At 44.8% G+C, this 22,151-nt stretch overlaps 1 protein-coding gene across 2 annotated transcripts in view; it reads left to right on the top strand.

Moving 5' to 3' along the window:
* RAD18 (RAD18 E3 ubiquitin protein ligase) overlaps nt 1–22,151 on the top strand; it is a 406,657-nt gene that overhangs the window by 139,032 nt on the left and 245,474 nt on the right. For both annotated transcript variants that reach the window (XM_077451576.1, XM_077451575.1), the window contains exon 7: nt 6,003–6,187. In XM_077451576.1, the coding sequence (XP_077307702.1) occupies nt 6,003–6,187 (185 nt within the window). The remainder of the gene's footprint in view (nt 1–6,002; nt 6,188–22,151) is intronic.

Raw genomic sequence — 22,151 nt, 5'->3', positions numbered from 1 at the left:
TGAGACTTCCTGTAATAAAAACAGCTCACTTTTGCCCTCTCTCTCTGGTGCAGGGGGACTGGTCTTGTCTCCGCCCCCTCCTGTAGTGGGTGGGGCCTTCTGGGTCCCTCCCAGAGCTCTGCTCTCTGTACAGACTATGTACAGCACAGTGATGATGTCACTGATACGTTACAAAGTAATATCTGAACTTGTGAAGACATATAGTACACACAAAATTGGATTTACAGTATATTCTTTGTGGCTATTGGGAAATATATTTAAATCAGAGCTTTGTGCCCGGAGGCTCGGCTTTAAACTTGTATTTAAGTATAAAAAAAAAAAAAAAATGAAGTGCACTTTGTGAAAGATCTTTGGCTGAGTTATAAACATCCTTTTTATATTTTGTGCCAGATTCCTTGGATTGATTTGTTGCTCTGTCAAAGAACTTCCTAATTACACCACTTATATGAAAACAAACACAATCCACAGTTCAATAATCCATTTCATTACAGCACTTTATTGCACGGGCGGGGAGAGTCTTAATAAGCTCAGCTCATTTTAGTTAAATTATTTAAAAACAGCAATTTTTTTTTCTTTAACTAGATTGTCTGTCTTTTTTTTTTCCCCTACTGTTTTTAAAGTTAATGTAAACCCACTAGCTAAAATCTTATATTTAAACCCAATTGCTAAAATCTCTGCTCCCATCTTCCAGCAGATCTCAGCAGCTCAGCTCCATCTGCTTTCTGAACTCACCACTGCCACAGCAACTCAGCTTCAGTTGCTGCCCCCTCCCTGCAGTGCCACAGAAGCTCAGCTCCAGCTGCTGCCCCCTCCCTGCGGTGCCACAGAAGCTCAGCTCCATCAGCTGCCCCCTCCCTGTGGTGCCACAGAAGCTCCGCTCCAGCTGCTGCCCCCTCCCTGCAGTGCCATCAAAGCTCAGCTCCAGCTGCTGCCCTCTCCCTGCAGTGCCACAGCAGCTCATCTGCAACTGCTGCCCCCTCTCTGCAGTGCCACAGCAGCTCAGGTCCAGCTGCTGCCCCCTCCCTGCAGTGCCACAGCAGCTCATCTGCAACTGCTGCCCCCTCTCTACAGTGCCACAGCAGCTCAGCTTCAGCTGCTGCCCCCTCTCTGCAGTGCCGCAGCAGCTCATTTAAAATTGCTGTCCCCTCCTTGCATTGCAGCAGCAGCTCAGCTCCAACTGCTGCCCCCTCCCTGCAGCGCCGCAGCAGCTCATTTAAAATTACTGCCCCCTCTCCTGCGGTGTCACAGCAGCTCAACTCCAGCTTCTGCCCCCTTCCTGCAGTGCCACAACAGCTCAGCTCCAGCTGCTGCCCCTTCCCTGCAGTGCCGCAGCAGCCCATTCAAAATTGTTGCCCCCTTGCTGCAGTGCCACAGCAGCTCAGCTCCAACTGCTTCCCCCTCTCTACAGTGCCACAGCAGCTCATTCAATATTGTTTTCCCCTCGCTGCAGTGCCACAGCAGCTCAATTCCAGGGGGAGCTACATGCAGGTTTTTGTTTACCTTAAGACCCCTTTCACACTGTAGCAGTTTTCAGGCGTTTTAATGCTAGAAATAGCGCCTGAAAACTGCCTCCCATTCATTGCAATAGGTGCTTTCACACCCGGGCGGTGCGCTAGTGGGACACTAGAAAAAGTCCTCCAAGCTCAGCATAAAAACTCAAAAACTGAGCATGTGCAGAGCTGCCACAGCAGCTCAGCTCCAGCTGCTGTCCCCTCCCCGCAGTGCCGCAGAAGCTCAGCTCCAACTGCTGCCCCCTCTCTGCAGTACCACAGCAGCTCATTCAAAATTGTTTTCCCCCTTGCTGCAGTGCCACAGCAGCTCAGCTCCAGCTGCTGCCCCCTTCCTGCAGCGTCGCAGCAGCTCAACTCGCGCTGCTCCCCTGCTGAGCTGTTAAATCATTGCTGGTAGGGTGAGATGAGCTGCCGAGTCAGCACTGGTGTGGCAGTAAATACAACCAGCTGAGCCACGGTTTTACCACCACCTGGCTGCCCACTTGAAGGTTAAACAGCCAGGGGAGGCTGTTCACATGCCATGACCACAATACTTCGTGCTGCATCAAATTTAGTGCGACATACTGAATTGACAGACGGCAGATCTGTCAAATCCTGCCATTCAAGTCAATGGGCTCACTCTGCAACCAGGAGCTGCACATTAGCCTCATTATAAACTGCTGTTTGGAAGATGAGGAAACAGCGGGGCAATGCACTGCGGATCACTTTTCAGAGCGTTGACTAGTGTGAACCTAGCCTAAGTGCTGGGATTGGAAATCGGGGGAAAGCCGAGCCGCCGAAAGAGAGTTTCTGTTGTAAACTGAGACTGAATTGCTCCACAGTGCCTGCAGCTCCAGTGGTCAGTGAGCGCTTACGTTAAAGCTCATTCATTGCTTGCTAAAGGTCTGTAAATAATTGAATGTCTGTAGCCTGGCCACATATTTACTTTACAGCTCATATGCCCACAACCTAAAGCTGAGAAAATGGCATCTAGCCACAGTCTGTATTTATGTACGTTTCCCAGCACTCGCTGACTTCTGGCTGATGTATCGCCCGTTTCTCTGCAATGGTACAGCAAAGTAAAAACACATGTATTGATATTCCCACACCTTTATAGCATTTAAGGTAATTGAATTTTCAGCAGCCTGTTGTGATTTCCACTTTTATTCTTTTCATGCAAAACAAAACCCAGACCGTGAAATTCCTCCAGCCGTCAGATAAACATTGCGTACTGGGAGGGAAGTCTGACAGCCTCGCTGCATACGCTCCCCGCCTGGCAGGAATTGATTAAACTTGCCAGTGCAATGTGGTAGGTGCTCGTGAGTGACCATCAGGAATAGAATAGTAAATGTTTTTGGTGAAACGTACAGTTATATTTATTTCTGAACAGATATGAGCAATCCACATGTACTTTTGGCACACTTGAAGAATGCAACACATGTAGGCAAATCAAGCAAGCGTGCAAATGTAAATTATCCTGCTAGAACGATGAAAAAAGGTGTTAAAACGAAAATAAAAATGACTTTTATCGCTTTGGCCAATGGTGCGATTATTATTATTATTTTTTTTTTTTTTTTTACATAATATGGTTCTAAAGCTGCACGTTTTTTTTTTTTTTTTTTTTTTTACCTTAAAGTGTTACCCTAAAAAAATTAAAAAAAAATTATCCTGTTCCTTTAAAGCAGGGAACTCCGAACTTTATAAACAGGAGGGCCAGTGGGAGTAGAACATGCCCTAGCCTCAAATGCCCCATCATTAGTTTTAGTAGGAGCAATTTATGCCCCATTGTTGGTATCGGTGGAAGGAATGGTGTCCCATCACTGGTGTCAGTGGGAAGAATGGTGCTCCATCATTAGTGTCAGTTGTGGATGAAATGGTGCCCCAACGGCCAGATAGAGGCAAGGAAAGGGTCACATCTGGCCCTGGGGCTGCAGTTTGGAGACCACTGTTTTAAAAAGAATGTATAACAGCACAGTGCCTATGCTATGTCATTTGGCCCCCTGTGGCTGGATTCACACCTATGGCATTTTTTTGTGCTTTTTGCATTTTGCAGATTTGCACTACAGAACGTGTTCCATAGGAAACCATGTTAAATGGACTGTATTGCAAATCTGCAAAATGCAAAAAGCACAAAAAATGCATAGGTGTGAATCCAGCCTAACACCTGGAATACCTGGCTGATTCTGCCGAGCAATAACCTCCCCCATGTAAACTGATCACGGTTTATCATGGCTGCTGAGCCCTGACACCGTGGTCAGTTTACGTGCCTCCATCATCAGCAGTTTCACACTATCCTCTCTGTTTAATAATGCTGTGTGCCCCAGTGTCTGTGCTTTATAAAAATAAGCCATTCTATACCTGATTTCAGAGCAGCGCTCAGGTGACCGGCCGCCTCTCCTCCTGACGTCAGCGGGTTTTTTTCGGCCGCTGTCAGGTTGAAAGAGGCGGCCGGTCACTTGAGCAGCAAGCGGCGCTCTGAAATCAGGCATAGAATGGCTTGATTTTATAAGGCACAGACTGTTAAAGTTCAATGTAACTTCAGCGGGGGGGGGCGTCAGGGCTCAGCAGCCATGATAAACCGTTGTCAGTTTACAGGGAAAGGGTATAGCCAGGCAGGATCAGCCAGAAATTTCAGGTGATAGACCAGGGCCAAATGAAATGAATTGTATTATAGTGGCTAAGCAACCATTTTTAAAGCAGGGGTTTCCAAACAAAGGGTCAGTTAGCTGCCCTTCAAACTTTGGGGAGGTCGGACTGTGGCCAGTGGGAGTAGAAAATGCCCTAGAATCAGAGGGAGTAAACCATGCCATAGACTTTGGTTAGTGGGAGTAAAAAAAAAAAAAAATTGCCTTATTGGTGTCAGTGTGAGGAATAGCGCCCCAAAATCATCTCTGGTGAAAGGAATAAGTACCCCATTGTCTGTGTCAGTGGGAGAAATAGTGCCCCATGTTTGGTGTAAGTTGAAGGAATAAGTACCTTATATCAGTGAAAGGAATAGTGCCCCAGGGGCTGGATAAAACCAAGCAAGGGGCCACATTCGATCCACGGGCCGCATTTTGGAGACCCCTGCCTTAAAGTATAAGTTCACCTTTTGTAACATGTTACACCCATATAGAAAGGTGCTAGCAGGGGATAGCAGTTTCTGTGGCTGGATGGGGTCGGGCAGTGCCCCTAGTGGTATGTATGTTTAGGACTGTATGTGCCTGGGGACAAATGCCCAGAACGCAAGCAGTCTGCGACCCAGGCATTCATCCCTGGGTGCACACTGCCCTAAACAGAAGTACCACTGGGTGCACCGTGGAGGGCCATCAGCTGTCTGACTCTCAGAGTTTTGTAGGTTTCTGAAATCGGGGCTGGTGCACATGTACCCTCCAGCCATAGATAAACACCAGAGCCTCATGCACCAGGCCTAAATGCCCACTTTTTATGAAGCCTAGTATGTAAAAACAAATGGCACCATTGTCCAAAACAAGAAAAAACTAGTTTTAATTTTCATTTCAGCAGAACATTTTTTTATTGTTCTAGCAGCTCATATCTGTGCAGATCAGATTCCCTCGAACATAACTCTACATTACACCATAAATATTTACTGTACACGAGGAGTCTGCCGAGTGCCATCAATTTCCCAGCAGAATAACAGTGTGCACAGAGTGTTTACGAAGCTTGGCGAATATCTTGGGAGTTGGATACCTTCCACATCCACCGCCATTATGAACAAAATCTTAGTGCAACATGAAGAATATTGAGCTGGAGGTATAGAGATTATTTATAATGGAGTTTCAGGTAGGGTTGCACCGATACTAGTATCAGTATCAGTGCTGATACAGAGTATTTGTACAAGCACCGATACCTGAAACCGATACTTTCATACTCGGTTCTTTGAGCTGTCAGCGGGTCTCCCCTGTTGACAGCTGAAGTGTTAAAGAAGTCCGGTAATTGGAGCTGTCAAAAAAAAAAAAAAAAGAAGCAGCCAGCAATGTTTATTAACAACATTGCTCAGCTGCTGAAACACTAAAATGAAAAGAAACATTGTTTCTTTTTAAAACTTTCTGTTTCTTCAACTGCAGATCAAAGCGATGAACAAATGTTCCTCTGTTTAATCCCTTATTAACCCTTAATTTACTCTAATCAGCCTTAATTAACTCCCTATTCCCCATCTAATTATTTTCCTGCTTTTTTTTTTTCACGTCTATTTTATAAACAATAAACAATTAAAAATTTTTTGTTTGCTTTGTTAGTGAATATTTTTAAACATATATTAACACATTTCAGATTGAAATAGCGCAAAATTTAAAAAAATCGAATTTTGTAAATAACTTTTCAATGCTTTGTACCATTGCTGACAGCTGAAGTGAAAACAAAACAGTTGCGGTAGGTATCGGTAATTGGTATCGGCGAGTACTAAAAAAAAAGTATCGGTAATCGTAAAAAAAAAAAAAAAAATTACTATCTGTGTATCCCTAGTTTCAGGACCTTCTCTTATTTTTCTTTTCTCTCTCTTAACAAATGCAGTTCTGGACAGAAACGGAGGCCCATCACCAAAGTGGTGTACAATCTTCTGTCGGAACGAGACCTACGGAAGAGGATGAAGGAGGCTGGCCTGTCCACTCACGGCACCAAGCAGCAGATGATTCGGCGACACCAGGAATATGTGCATATGTACAATTCACAGTGCGACTCGCTAAATCCACAATCAGGTATGGCGGCATCCTTGTTTCACTAATTGCAGCAAAACAAAGTATCCCTTTAAACAACAACACTCCAGTGAGATGAGAGCGAGCGCCTCTGTTCTTGTACACACCGCTGGATCGAGACCGGCTCGGGTAAGTACAAGGGGGAGCTATGATTAAAGTGATTTGTAAAAGTCAATCATTTTTTTTTTTTAAATACACATGTATATACTTACCTACTCTATGCAATTGAATTGCAGAGAACGGCTGCAAACCTTCTCTTTTCGGCTCCCCTGCCAGCGCTACTGGCCCCTCCCCTCTGTCCAGTACCGCCATAGGAAGCCACTACCCATGGGGGCATGTGTGTGCTTGCACCCAAACCCAACTGCTGCATTCATTGACACAGACAGCAGATCTCTGGTCTGCCCCCCACTTCCTCGTTACTGGCTTTGATTGACAGAAATGGAAGCCTATGGCTCTTGGTCAGTGGGACCCAGAAGTGAGGGGAGAGAAGAGCTGCAGCTGTGCATGGCGCTGGATCAAATGAGGGCTTGGGTAAGTAAAAGGGGGGGGAGGTGGTGTGGGGGGATGCTGAGACCTAAACCCTTTATTTTTATTTTAAAACTCACCACATTGCAATGGGTGCTTTCACACCCGGGCGGTGCGCTAGCGGGACACTAGAAAAAGTCCTGCAAACCGCATCCTGCAAGCTCAGCATAAAAACTCACAAAAACTGAGCATGTGCAGAGCTGCCAACACTGCTCTGCAAAATCCCCAACTGCAGTGAGGATATGGACAGGAGGGGGCGAGGGAGAGTATTTCAGGAGAGGAAAGTCAGAGCACAGAGCAGAACTTTCCAGCAGGGCAGAGTATTTCAGGAGAGGAGAGTTGGATAGAAGGAGCAGAGTCCCCCAGCAGTGCAGAGTATTTCAGGAGAGGATCGTCAGATAGAGCAAGGAGCAGAGCCCACAGAAGTGGAGAGGAGAGTCAGATAGAGGAAGGAGTGGAGCAGAGTCTTCATGCAGTGCATAATATTTCAGGAGAGGAGAGTCAGATAGAGGAAGGATCAGAGCCCACAGCAATGAAGAGTATTTCAGGAGAGGAGGGTTATAAAGGAAGGAGCAGAGTCCTCTAACAGTGCAGAGTTGGATAGAGGAAGGAGAAAATTCCACCAACAGAGTATTTTAAGAGAGGTGAGTTATAGGAAGGAGCAGAGTATTTCAGGAAAGGAGAGTTAGGTACTGGAATGAGCAGAGTCCTCCAGCAGTGCAAAGTATTTCAGGAGAGGAGAGTTGGATGGAGGAAGGAGCAGAGCCCACAGCAGTGCAGAGTATTTCATGAGAGGTGAGTTGGAGGAAGGAGCAGATTATTTCAGGAAAGGCGAGTTAGGTAGTGGAAGGAGCAGAGTCCTCCAGCAGAGCATTTCAGGAGAGGAGAGTCAGAGGAAGGAGCAGAGCCCACAGAAATGCAGAGTATTTCAGGAGAGGAGAGCTGGATAGAGGAAGGAGCAGAGTCATCCAGCAGTGCAGAGTATTTCAGGAGAGGAGAGCTTGATAGAGGAAGGAGCAGAGTCCTCCAGCAGTGCAGAGTATTTCAGGAGAGGAGAGCTGGATAGAGGAAGGAGCAGAGCCCACAGCAGTGCAGAGTATTTCAGGAGAGGAGAGCTGGATAGAGGAAGGAGCAGAGTCCTCCAGCAGTGCAGAGTATTTCAGGAGAGGAGAGCTGGATAGAGGAAGGAGCAGAGTCCTCCAGCAGTGCAGAGTATTTCAGGAGAGGAGAGTTGGATAGAGGAAGGAGCAGAGTCCTCCAGCAGTGCAGAGTATTTTGGGAGCGGAGGGTTGGATAGAGGAAGGCCGAAGAGCACACAGCAGTGCAGAGTATGTCGGGAGAGAAGTGTCATATAGAGGAGAGCCTGTATTGCATAGGGAAGCACAGGGGCCCAGGAATTGCCTGCGGTGGCGAAATCAGAAAAGGACGGTTTAAACCTCAGCTTTAATGGGTTGTATTGAGTCCTTTCAGCAGCTCATTGTGTAGAAACAGAGCAGCATATCATGCTCTGTAATCTGCACAAAATTGTTCTTATATCAAAGTCCTTCGTGTTCTTCCCTTCACAACACGTGGCAACGGATGAGAAGAGAGAACACAAAAGCAATTTATTTTCTCCTGATTGAAAAGTGGAATCATCTCTTTGTAATTGACCTCTGGTGTCTGGCGGCGGACCATTAGAGTGACTGGATTCTGAGAAACGCAAAAGGTGGTAAATTCTTCTAAATAGAGAGGAGTGTGCTTGTGCTTTTAGGTTACCTGCATGGGATACCAAGTTATGTTCCAATAACTGGAGAGAGATACAGGCAGCAGTTGGGAATATGCAGTTATATACAGTGTGTGTACACACACACACACACACACACACACACACACACACACACACACACACACACACACACACACACACACACACACACACACACACACACACACTTTTACACAGCCATAGAACCTGTGTAATTAATGTGTTCAGGCTTAAAGGGATGAGGTAGCAACCCTACAGCCCTCTGATCTGAGCCACCTAGACGGAGGAGGGCAGATCCCACTTAATTTTTCTTTTAGCGGTGGTGGGTAGCATTGTGGTGGTAAAGCTGAACTCCAACGTTCTTTTTACTAGAACTGAATGGATTGATCAGTCAATTAGATGATTATAATATAAAGAAAAAGTGTTGAGCTGTCTAATGTAGATGTGAATCTGACACACTATGTAAACCATATTTAAAACACCAAAGTCCATATGGTGATTGTAACGAAACGTCTCTCATCTTCTTGAGTGGTTTCGTCATATACCACTTCCTCCCAGTCTGAATATAGATATCAGATATTCCAACCGCTCACAAGCACAAAAGAAGACAATACTTGTTTAGTTGCTGAACATGGACTGTTTTATTAAAACCAAAATACAAATCTTATATACAGTAGAAGAGGAGGTCCCCCTCTAACAATACAACTTTAACCAGAAACCTAATTAACATGAGCTAATTAACCAATCCCTTGAAGCAGCCGATGTGACTCCCTAACTACACTACACATTATCATTCAGCTCAACACAGAACTCCTTCATACAATTGCAGGGTTAATTAGCACAAACAACAATGGGTGAAAGACTCTAATGCTGCGTACACACGATCGGACTATCCGGCGAACAAACCGACGGCCGGTCAGGAAAAGGCGTGGGAAAGAGCTCCCTCCCCCCCCCCCTCCGGGCCGTACCAGGCCGCGTGCCCTCAAAATAGGGGGTGCTTTGGGGAAGAGGGGGCTGCAGGCCCCCCCACCCCAAAGCACCTTGTCCCCATGTTGAGGACAAGGGCCTCTTCCTGACAACCCTGGCCGTTGGTTGTCTGGGTCTGCGGGTGGGAGGGGCTTATCGGAATCTGGGAGCCCCCCTTAATAGCTCTTCGGTTCTTCTTGCCGGGCCTCCGCTATCTTATAGCTCTTTTACTAGCGTTGGCCCGGTCTTCTGTTGCCGCCGCCTTCTTCTCTTCTCTTCTCCTTCCTTGTGATGTTGACACGACGCTCTCTGGCCGCAATGGCAGCGACGCGTTGTGCGGGGACTTATATATGGGCAAGGGGCGGGGTCACGGGTGATGTCACATGGTGACCCCGCCCCTTGTAATGTCACATGACGACCCTGCCCCTTATGATGTCACAGTCCCAGCATCCTCATCCAGGGGGCACTCAGCATGGTGATTAGTGGGGCCGTGTGTAGCTCGGACTTACTGCATCACCGATTACGGTAAGGAGCCTATGACGTAGGCTCTTTACCATGTGATCAGCTGTGTCCAATCACAGTGTAAATAGGAAATGCCGGTTATCGCCATTCTTCTCCTCACGCTGACAGTGTGTGAGGAGAGGTGAGCCAATATGCAGCTTTCCTCAGTGGGGGGGACATCTGCACTGATTATCAGTGATGCCTGTCAGTGCCAATTAGTGCCACATATTAGTGCATGCCCATCAGTGCTGCATATTAGTGCCTCCTCATCAGTGCTCATCAGTGAAGGAGAAAAATTACTTATTTACAAAATGTTATAACGGAACAACTTTATTTTTTTCAAAATTTTCTGTCTTTTTTTTTTTTTTAGTTTGCTTAGCAAAAAATAAATAATGATTAAATCCCACCAAAAGGTAGCTCTGTCTGTTTTTAAAAAAAAAGTAGTTTGAGTATAGCGTTGCATGACCGTGTAATTGTTATTCAAAGTGTGACAGCGCTGAAAGCTGAAAATTGGTCTGGGCAGGAAGGGGGTAAAAGCGCTCGGTATTGAAGTGGTTAAATAATAGACTTGATGGACCACTTTTTTCTTTTTTTTTTTTTTTTCTGCTGCCACTTTTTTAGGTTTCTATATGGTGTGCTTCTTTTTTTCTCCCACTTTTATGCATATTTCTAATCTGTCGTTTTTCCTGGTCAGTGCCCCAAGAATCACGGGATTAGGATGACAGCCAGAGAATTAGTATTTTCAGAGGCAGGTCAGCAGCTGCCGTCCCCATATTCTCTCAGCACTGGCTTCCCATATTAAGACGCTACACAACTTGTTTGCATTAGAAAAAAAAAATGTTGTCAGAGAATGTTCAGAGTATGTTAGTTCAGGTTTGTTTCCTTCACCCACATGTAATAAACCAGAAAGTGCACAGAGAGGAAATGAATAGTGTAATAAAAACAATTCAGTCAACATATAAAATCAAATGCTAAACCGTTATTATTGTCTATAACATCTGTGCTTTTATCAGAGAGCCGTTCAGTTTATTTTCCTATGAGTCATCTTTATTTCATCCACAGCCGTAGTCATCGGGGTCCTCGTGGGGTTTAGCAGCATTTCGTCTGTACAGGGCGGGTACAATGTCTACAGGCTTATCCAACCTCTTTATCCCAGACAAAGCCTTTCAGGTTTTGGGAACCCCTGCTATAACCAATTTGTTGGGGGTCAGTGGGAAGAATGCTCCCTACTTTGTTGGTCAGTGGAAACTATGATGCTTACATTGGTAGGTAGTGGGAAGAGTGCTCCTTAAATTGGTGGACAGTAGGAAAATGCCCCTTACATTGGTGGCTAGAGGGCAATAAATGCCCCTTAGATTGGAGGTCAGTGGAAACATTGCTCCTTACATTGGTGGTCAGTGGGAAGAATGTTCCTTACATTGGTGATCAGTGAGAAGAATGTTCCTTACATTGGTGATCAGTGGGAAGAATGTTCCTTACATTGGTGATCAGTGAGAAGAATGTTCCTTACATTGATGATCAGTGGGAAGAATGCTCCTTACATTGGTGATCAGTGGGAAGAATGTTCCTTACATTGGTGATCAGTGGGAAGAATGTTCCTTACATTGGTGATCAGTGAGAAGAATGTTCCTTACATTGATCAGTGGGAAGAATGTTCCTTACATTGGTGATCAGTGAGAAGAATGCTCCTTACATTGGTGATCAGTGAGAAGAATGCTCCTTACATTGGTGGTCAGTGAGAAGAATGTTCCTTACATTGGTGATCAGTGAGAAGAATGTTCCTTACATTGGTGATCAGTGAGAAGAATGTTCCTTACATTGGTGATCAGTGGGAAGAATGTTCCTTACATTGATCAGTGAGAAGAATGTTCCTTACATTGGTGATCAGTGAGAAGAATGCTCCTTACATTGGTGATCAGTGAGAAGAATGCTCCTTACATTGGTGGTCAGTGAGAAGAATGTTCCTTACATTGGTGATCAGTGAGAAGAATGTTCCTTACATTGGTGATCAGTGAGAAGAATGTTCCTTACATTGGTGATCAGTGGGAAGAATGTTCCTTACATTGGTGATCAGTGGGAAGAATGTTCCTTACATTGATCAGTGAGAAGAATGTTCCTTACATTGGTGATCAGTGGGAAGAATGTTCCTTACATTTGTGATCAGTGAGAAGAATGTTCCTTACATTGGTGATCAGTGAGAAGAATGCTCCTTACATTGGTGATCAGTGAGAAGAATGTTCCTTACATTGGTGATCAGTGAGAAGAATGTTCCTTACATTGGTGATCAGTGAGAAGAATGTTCCTTACATTGGTGATCAGTGAGAAGAATGTTCCTTACATTGGTGATCAGTGAGAAGAATGTTCCTTACATTGGTGATCAGTGAGAAGAATGCTCCTTACATTGGTGATCAGTGAGAAGAATGCTCCTTACATTGGTGATCAGTGAGAAGAATGCTCCTTACATTGGTGATCAGTGAGAAGAATGTTCCTTACATTGGTGATCAGTGAGAAGAATGTTCCTTACATTGGTGATCAGTGGGAAGAATATTCCTTACATTGGTGATCAGTGAGAAGAATGTTCCTTACATTGGTGATCAGTGAGAAGAATGTTCCTTACATTGGTGATCAGTGAGAAGAATGTTCCTTACATTGGTGATCAGTGGGAAGAATGTTCCTTGCATTGATGATCAGTGAGAAGAATGTTCCTTACATTGGTGATCAGTGAGAAGAATGTTCCTTACATTGGTGATCAGTGGGAAGAATGTTCCTTACATTGGTGATCAGTGAGAAGAATGTTCCTTACATTGGTGATCAGTGAGAAGAATGCTCCTTACATTGGTGATCAGTGAGAAGAATGCTCCTTACATTGGTGATCAGTGAGAAGAATGCTCCTTACATTGGTGATCAGTGAGAAGAATGTTCCTTACATTGGTGATCAGTGAGAAGAATGTTCCTTACATTGGTGATCAGTGGGAAGAATGTTCCTTACATTGGTGATCAGTGGGAAGAATATTCCTTACATTGGTGATCAGTGAGAAGAATGTTCCTTACATTGGTGATCAGTGAGAAGAATGTTCCTTACATTGGTGATCAGTGAGAAGAATGTTCCTTACATTGGTGATCAGTGGGAAGAATGTTCCTTGCATTGATGATCAGTGAGAAGAATGTTCCTTACATTGGTGATCAGTGAGAAGAATGTTCCTTACATTGGTGATCAGTGGGAAGAATGTTCCTTACATTGGTGATCAGTGAGAAGAATGCTCCTTACATTGGTGATCAGTGAGAAGAATGTTCCTTACATTGGTGATCAGTGGGAAGAATGTTCCTTACATTGGTGATCAGTGGGAAGAATGCTCCTTACATTGGTGATCAGTGAGAAGAATGTTCCTTACATTGGTGATCAGTGGGAAGAATGTTCCTTACATTGGTGGTCAGTGGGAAGAATGTTCCTTACATTGGTGATCAGTGGGAAGAATGTTCCTTACATTGGTGACCAGTGGGAAGAATGTTCCTTACATTGGTGATCAGTGAGAAGAATGTTCCTTACATTGGTGATCAGTGGGAAGAATGTTCCTTACATTGGTGGTCAGTGGGAAGAATGTTCCTTACATTGGTGGTCAGTGGGAAGAATGTTCCTTACATTGGTGATCAGTGGGAAGAATGTTCCTTACATTGGTGATCAGTGAGAAGAATGTTCCTTACATTGGTGGTCAGTGGGAAGAATGTTCCTTACATTGGTGATCAGTGGGAAGAATGTTCCTTACATTGGTGATCAGTGAGAAGAATGTTCCTTACATTGGTGATCAGTGGGAAGAATGTTCCTTACATTGGTGATCAGTGAGAAGAATGTTCCTTACATTGGTGATCAGTGAGAAGAATGTTCCTTACATTGGTGATCAGTGGGAAGAATGTTCCTTACATTGGTGATCAGTGAGAAGAATGTTCCTTACATTGGTGATCTGTGGGAAGAATGTTCCTTAGATTGGTGGACAATGGGAAAATGCCCCTTACATTGGTGGCTAGAGGGCAAAATGCCCCTTAGATTGGGGGTCAGTGGAAAGATTGCTCCTTACATTGGGAAAATGGGAAAAATGCCCTCCTTACAAACGGCTTAAAAGACAATCCGTGTCACGCAGCTGGCTCTAAGTGGCGTTGGCCCTAAAACCATGTAGGCACCATGAAATTGGAGGGTAATCATCCACAGCTCAAGGAACCCCTAAAAAATCTACAGAGGAATTCTGGTTGACAATGGCTTTTTCTTTTACACCATCCAGCTTTATAAACTGGCAGTAAGGGCAGATGCACTCTGAGGGGTAGAGTTTGTGCCACCCTGCCTCATAGTGCATTGAATCAAATGAGACAATTACTGTATTGTGGAAGATCTCCAATGTCCAAGTGAACCTTGATTGGATTACCAAGGATAATCCATTTATGTCTAGTATGTCTACAGTGATAAATGTGATCTTCTGGGTTCTGCGCAAGCATCTTCCTCTCTGCACAGTAACTACATGGGGGTTACTTGCTCAGCACCTCTGCCATTCATGGTAGTTTTTTTCCCCCCACTAAATACAAAGGCATTCTCTAAATGAACGAAGGTGAAAGGAGGGGTTTTGCTGTGATCTCCACCTCAGAGAAGGCCATGTGTACATTATACAGAGGATCAGCAAGCTGAGGGACTGGAGCAGGAGAAACTACAAGATGTCACATGTGGTGCACACCATTGGAGCAAAATAACGGGATGAGCAGGGGGAGAAGAGGATCAGAAAACCAGAGGCTCAGCAGAGCTGGGGGTTACTACAGAGTGGGGGATCAGCAGAGCTGAAGGTTACTACTGAGTGAGGGATCAGTATAGCTGGGGGGCATCAGCAGTGCTGGGGGTTAATACTGAGTTCGTGATCAGCAGTGCTGGGGGTTAATACTGAGTGGGGGATCAGCAGAGCTGAAGGTTACTACTGAGTGAGGGATCAGTATAGCTGGGGGGGGGGGGGGATCAGCAGTGCTGGGGGTTAATACTGAGTTGGTGAGCAGCAGTGCTGGGGGTTAATACTGAGTTGGGGGATCAGCAGAGCTGAAGGTTACTACTGAGTGAGGGATCATTATAGCTGTGGGGATCAACAGTGCTGGGGGTTAATACTGGGTTGGTGACCAGCAGTGCTGGGGGTTAATACTGAGCGGGGGATCAGCAGAGCTGAAGGTTACTACTGAGTAAGGGATCAGTATAGCTGGGGGGGGGGATCAGTAGTGCTGGGGGTTAATACTGAGTAGGGAATCGGCAGAGCTGATAACTATACGCTATAACTTTTTTGAAAACCAATCAATAAACCCTTATTGCGATTTTTTATTTTTTTCCCCCCAAAAATATGTAGAAGAATACTTATCAGCCTAAACTGAGGGAAAAAAATGTTTTATTATATATATATTTTTGGGGGATATTTATTATAGCAAAAAGTAAAAAATAATGCGTTTTTCTTTTCAAAATTGTCGCTTTTTTTTGTTTATAGCGCAAAAAATAAAAACCGCAGAGGCAATCAAATACCACCAAAAGAAAACCCTTTGTGGGAAAGAAAGGACGTCTATTTTATTTGGGCACCACGTCGCACGACCGCGCAATTGTCATTTAAAGTGATGCAGTGCCATATCGCAAAAAGTGCTCTGGTCTTTGGCCAGCCAAATGGTCCGGGGCTTAAGTGTTTAATGTGTGTTTAAGGTCAAAGCAGGTATAAATGAGTCCTTACATGGAGCCAAGCTGGCTCAATATAAGTATTCAAAATCTAATACCTCGGCAACCCCAAAAAGGATAGGAACATCGTGGATTTCTGGCAGATCCACAGATATTTTTTCTCTTTCTCATTAAAAAACAAAAATAAAAAACAACTACTTATAAGCTATAAAAATAAAAAAATGACTATCTGTTATTTGACTGATCAGCTGCTGTGTTGTAGATCTTTATAGACTGGTATCCAAATGTACATAGCAAAAAAACAACACTTAAAGTCTCTATAAATCCTCTTTACAAACAATAAAATAAATCCTATAAAAAAAGCAAACATGTAATAATGTTACCCGAAATCCTGTGGATACAAGTCTAATCCCTGTTGACTCCTCTTATGTGTACTTAAAAACGTGCTTAGAAAGAGTCTCTATGACAACAAAGTCTTTCTTTTTGAAATGAACACCGCAAACTGCGCCCGTCGCCAAACGTGTGTACTTCACGTGGCCGAATATTCAAACGCACTGGGTGGCGGACGCAGTTTGCGTTTCGTATAAAAAAAAATAAATAAAGACTTTGTTGCCATAGAGACTCTTTATAAACACGTTTTAAGTATGAGTGGCGTGAGGATGGATTTAGAAATGTATTCGCAGAAGTTTGGATAAAATGATTCCATGTTTAGTTTTATTGGATTTATTTTAGTGTTTGTAGAGAGGATTTTGGATATCGGGTATTTTTTTATTTTTTTTCTGTACTTGAAGCATTTTTAAAGTGGTTGAAAACCTCTAGACATGAAATATGAACAAAACATAAAGAAGTGAGGAAGAAAAGTGGGCTATCCCATCTTGATGAGGTGTCCCTTTTAAAAAGGGGATTTTTTATTTATTTTTTTTTTTTTTAACTACTTTCAGACCGGACCAATTTGCTGGTCAAAGACCAGACCCATTTTTGCGATTCGGCACTGCGTCGATTTAACTGACAATTGCGCGGTCGTGCGACGTGGTTACCAAACAAAATTGACGTCCTTTTTTTCCCACAAATAGAGCTTTCTTTTGGTGGTATTTGATCACCTCTGCGATTTTTTATTTTTTGCGCTATAACCAAAAATAGAGCGACAATTTAGAAAAAAACGCATTATTTTTTACTTTTTGTTATAATAAATATCCCCCAAAAATATATAAAAAAACATTTTTTTCCCTCAGTTTAGGCCGATACGTATTCTTCTACATATTTTTGGTAAAAAAAAATCGCAGTAAGCGATTATTGGTTTGCGCAAAAGTTATAGCGTTTACAAAATAGGGATAGTTTTATGGCATTTTTATTAATAATTTTTTATTATTTATTTTTTTACTAGTAATGGCGGTGATCAGCGATTTTTATTGTGACTGCGACATTGTGGCGGACACATCGGACATTTTTGACACATTTTTGGGACCATTGTCATTTATACATTAATCACTGCTATATAAATGCAGTGATTCCTGTGTAAATGACACTGGCAGTGAAGGGGTTAACCAGTGGGTGGCAGTGTAGGGGTTAAGTGTTCCTAGGGGTGTGTTATTAACTGTGGGGGGGTTGGGCTTTCATTTAGTGAACACTGATCTCTGCTCCAATCACATGGAGCAGAGATCAGCGTCACTCGTTGCTAGCCAGAATGGAGAAATGCTGTTTACTCGGCATTTGCTCCATTCGGCCGCTCCGTGAGACGATCGCGGGGATGCCCGCGGCGATCGAGTCCGCGGGTCCCGCGACCGGACTCACGGGGGTCCCGACCAGCGCGGGAGTGCGCCGCCGGCGGCGCGCTCCCGATGACAGGGCGGCATTGAGTATTGGACGTACCTGTACGCCAATATGCCTGCCCGTGCCATTCTGTCGACGTACATCGTCGTGCGCTGGTCGGGAAGTGGTTAAAAAAGGGTAGCCCACCTTTTTCCTTCACTTCTACTGTAAATATACAGTGAGGGAGTATTTGATCCCCTGCTGATTTTGAAAGTTTTCGCACTGACAAATGATCAGTCTATAATTTTATTGGTCGGTTTATTTTAACCGAGAGAGAGAGAGAGAGAGAATAATTCAAGAAAATTATGAAAAAACGCATTTCAAAAAAGTTATACATTGATTTGCATTTTAATGAGTGAAATAAGTATTTGATCCCTTTCGCAAAACATGGCTTAGTACTTGGTGGCAAAACCCTTGGTGGCAATCAGAGGTCAGACGTTTCCTGTAGTTGGCCACCAGGTTTGCACACATCTCAGGAGGGTTTTTGTCTCCACTCCTCTTTGCAGATCCCCTCTTAAGTCATTAAGGTTTTTCGAGGCTGAAGTTTAACCTGAACCTTCAGATCCTTCCACATATTTTCTATGGGACTGGCTAGGCAACTCCAAGACCTAAGGTGCTTCTACTTGAGACAATCCTTTGTTGCCGTGGCCGTGTGTTTTGGGTCTTTGTCATGCTGGAATACCCACCCGTGACCCATTTTCAACGCCCTGGTTGAGGGAAGGAGGTTCTCCGCTAAGATTTGATGTAACGCGGCCTCGTCCATCGTCCCTTAAATGCAGTGAAGTTGTCCTGTCCCCTTAGCAGAGAAACACCCCCAAAGCATAATATTTCCACCTCCATGTATGATGGTGTTCTTGGAGTCATAGGCAGCATTCCTCCTCCAAACAAGGTGAGTTGATGCCAAAAAGCTTGATTGTGGCCTCATCTGACCACAACGCTTTCACCCAGTTCTCCTCTGAATCATTCAGATGTTCATTAGCAAACTTCAGACGGGTCTGTACATGTGTTTTTCTTGAGCAGGGGAACCTTGCGGGCGCTGCAGGATTTTAGTCCTTCACGGCGTAGTGTTAACAATCGTTTTCTTGGTGACTATGGTCCCAACTGCCTTGAGATCATTGACAAGATTCTCCCATGTAGTTCTGGGATGATTCCTCACAGTTCTCGTGATCATTGAAACTCCACGAGGTGAGATCTTCCATGGAGCCCCAGACTGAGGGAGATTGACTGTTATTTTGTGTTTCTTTTATTTGCGAATAATCGCACCAACTGTTGTCACCCTCTCACCAAGTTGCTTGGCGATGGTCTTGTAGCCCATTCCAGCCTTGAGACTCAGGAGAGAGAGGGGGCAGGCCCAACAAGGGCTCCGCTATAACTCGGCTGGCTTGGATTCCCCCTATGGCAAGCTGCTGGCTGTGAGGGCACTCAACAGGAGGGAGGGGCCAGGAGAACCGAAGAGGGACCCAAGTAGAGGAGGATCTGGGCTGCTCTGTGCAAATCCAGAGAAAAAAGATCAGCCTTTACATCACTTTAAGGTATAATACCTTTTATGTGCACCTTTCCCCAGCCCCCCCCTCCTAAATACTCACCTGAGCCCAATCTCGCTCCAGTGATGTGCATGTCTGCAGCAGCCTCTCTCTCCTATTGGCTCCTGCTGCTGTCTGTCAAAACCTGTGGACAGGGGGCAGGGCTGAGAGCTGGGCTGTGTGCCTGAATAGATGGAAACAGCCCAGCTCGGGTTTGAGCATGCCCGTGTACCCCCCCATAGCAAACGGTCGCCTATGGGGGGGTGGGGGGAAGAGGAGGAGCCTAAATCGCCAGCTGGGGGACCCCAGAAGAGCGGGATCGGGGCTGCTCTGTGCAAAACCCTTACACAGAGCAGGTAAGTAGAACAAGTTTATTATTTTAATGAAAAAGTAGAGCTTTACAATCACTGCAAGGGGTTAACAGTAACTCGTTCGTTATTTTTGTGTTTTTGGAGCTCGTCTAGGAATAAAAACAGCTAACAACTGAGTTGGTAAGGAAATGTATATTAGCTGTTTAATACTCAGCTGGAAAAGATTTACCGCTAATAAGAAAAATGCTTCAAAATCTGTTTTGACTAGAAAGGCTCCCTGGAGGCTGACAGAACTAAAAGGCCAGCTTTCAAACTTAATTCCAGGTATGGTATATTTTAAACCTAGTTAGCTGGGATCAGTGTAATTATGTATATACCATACCTGGCCAGTGCTGCTGGAAGTCGCTTTAGTAGACGCTGCTACTACAGAGACCCTCCACATGCTTCCAGGTTCCGTGCCAAGCTGGCCGGCCTGATACATTGTGCATAGAGTTGGTTGGCCACTCATATTGGACACCATTCAGATATTGCTTTTCATTTTGTGAATGAATGCAAAGTGTTCTCTGATTGGAAGAAGTGGAGAGGCAGGGAAGGGACGTGCTTGCACTGCTCTTTAATTCCACCCTTTCTGATTTGGACCAGTGCACAAAGCAAGGTCCATAAAGACATGGATGAGCGAGTTTGGGGTGGAGGAACTTGTCTGGGCTGCACAGAGTCCTGACCTCAACCCCATAGAACACCTTTGGAATCAATATGAGCAGAGACTGCGAGCCAGGCCTTCTCATCCAACATCAGTGCCTGACCTCAGAAATACACTTCTGGATCCCCCCTCTAACAAATCATTTGATGGAGGGGGATTATGGTGTGTGTGGGGGGGGGGGGGGGGGGGGTTCTTTTTCAGGGGTTGGGCTTGGCCCCTTAGTTCCAGTGAAGGGAACTCTTAGGCTACTTTCACACTGGGGCGTTGCGGCTAATGCGGTGCTATATTTAGCGGCCGCTAGTGGGCCAGTTTTAACCTCCACTAGCAGCAAAAAAAAGGCTTAAACCACCTGCAAAGCACCGCTTTGTGCATTGTTTTCTATGAAAAGGGGCGGTTTAGGAGCGGTAAATACGCCGCTCCTACAGCACTCCAAAGATGCGGCTTGCGGGACTTTTTTTGACCGTCCCGCAAGCGCACCGCAACCCTCGGGGCTTTCTCACTGGAGAGAAGGCAGCGGCTGTTTCAGGGCGCTTTGCAGGCGATATTTTTAGCGCCGTATCGCCTGAAAAGCGCCCCAGTGTGAAAGGGGTCTTAAGGCGTCAGCATCCCAAGACATTTTGGGCAATTTCATGCTCCCAACTTTGTGGGAACAGTTTGGGGACGACCCCTTCCTGTTCCAACATGACTGCCCACCAGTGCACAAAGCAAGGTCCATAAAGACATGGATGAGCGAGTTTGGGGGGGGGGAGGACTGTCCTGCACAGAGTCCTGAGCTCAACCCGATAGAACACCTTTGGGATGAATAAGAGCAGAGGTGCACTCATAGCTGCCTGAGTAAGCACCAGTAGTTACTGTTTGAAACATGTTAGCTGTTGATTCCATCTCTTGCTGTATGGTTTTTAACTAATAAAGAAATTATTGTTGGAGTGCGGCCATCTGGATTAAATTTCTTTCTACATGCTACTTTGCCTACTGAGCCAGCACCGGTATCCGAGGAGGAGATTTTTGTGGCCCAGACACATAGAGCAGGTTCTTTTTCCTGTTTGTCTATTTATCCTTTTAACCACTTCAATACCGGGCACTTTCGCCCCCTTCCTTCCCAGCCCAATTTTCAGCTTTCATCTCTCTCGCGCTTTCAGTGACAATTGCGCGGTCATGCTACACTGTACCCAAATGAAATTGTTATCATTTTGTTCGCACAAATAGAGCTTTATTTTGGTGTTATTTATTCACGACTCCTTTTTTTTTTTTTGCGATATAAGCGCAAAAAAAGCGGAAATTTGGGGAAAAAACAATATTTTCTTTTTTCTATTTGAAATTCAATAAAATCAAATTTTGTCATAAATTTAAGCCAAAATGTATTCTGCTACATGTTTTTGGTATAATAATTGGTTTGTGTGATCACGGACATATGTACGCAAATGATCATGTACATATGTGTGCAGATAATCATTGGGACATGTGATTTTAGTGGGACATATGTGGGGGACATGTTCTTATTATTAGGGACATGTGTTTTTATTATTTGGGGACATGTATGTTTTGGGGACATGTGTGTTTTGGGGACATATGTGGGGACTGTGTTTGTACTGTGTGGTGTGTTGTGTGTTTACACTACACTGATGATCAGTGAGTAAAAAGCTGTAAAAAGCAGCCCATACTCACTGATCATCAGCGTTCTGCTCTCCTCTCCTCATCGGTGACTTCCGTGTGAGGAGAGGAGAGCCGATTGCCTAGCAACCGGCTGTTTGTTTACATCACATGACGGCCATGATTGGACACGGCCGTCATGTGATCAGGAGGGCCAATCACAGGGCCCTCCTGCCGTTCTGAGATGTGCCGTGTCCGGTTGACACAAACACATCGGGATCGCGCCGCTGCGCGATCCCGCTACTCCTGAAGGACGTTCCTGAACGTCCTATCAGGAGTAGACGGCTCCCACCCGGCCGTATATATGCATTGGCCGGGTGGGAAGTGGTTAAGGAGCTTCTCCGCCCTGATCCCACCCCATATACTGGCCATAGACGGATAGAATTTCCAACAAAAATTCTTAGAAAAAGAATATTCTAAGAAAGTTAGTTTGTCTTTCTAATAGTGAAATCGACATCTGTCTGTCGGACACTGCGATGAACAAATTCTAAGGAGCAGATTGGAAAATTTTTATCTTTACAAACAAAATTCTATTGTTTTGGTAAAGTCCATTTATTC

The sequence above is a fragment of the Lithobates pipiens genome, unplaced genomic scaffold (assembly GCF_037356315.1).
Source record: "Lithobates pipiens isolate NorthernLeopardFrog02 unplaced genomic scaffold, aLitPip1_a1.2 Scaffold_23, whole genome shotgun sequence".
In the NCBI taxonomy this organism is placed as follows: Eukaryota; Metazoa; Chordata; class Amphibia; order Anura; family Ranidae; genus Lithobates; species Lithobates pipiens.
This window is presented reverse-complemented; position numbering and strand designations above follow the sequence as displayed.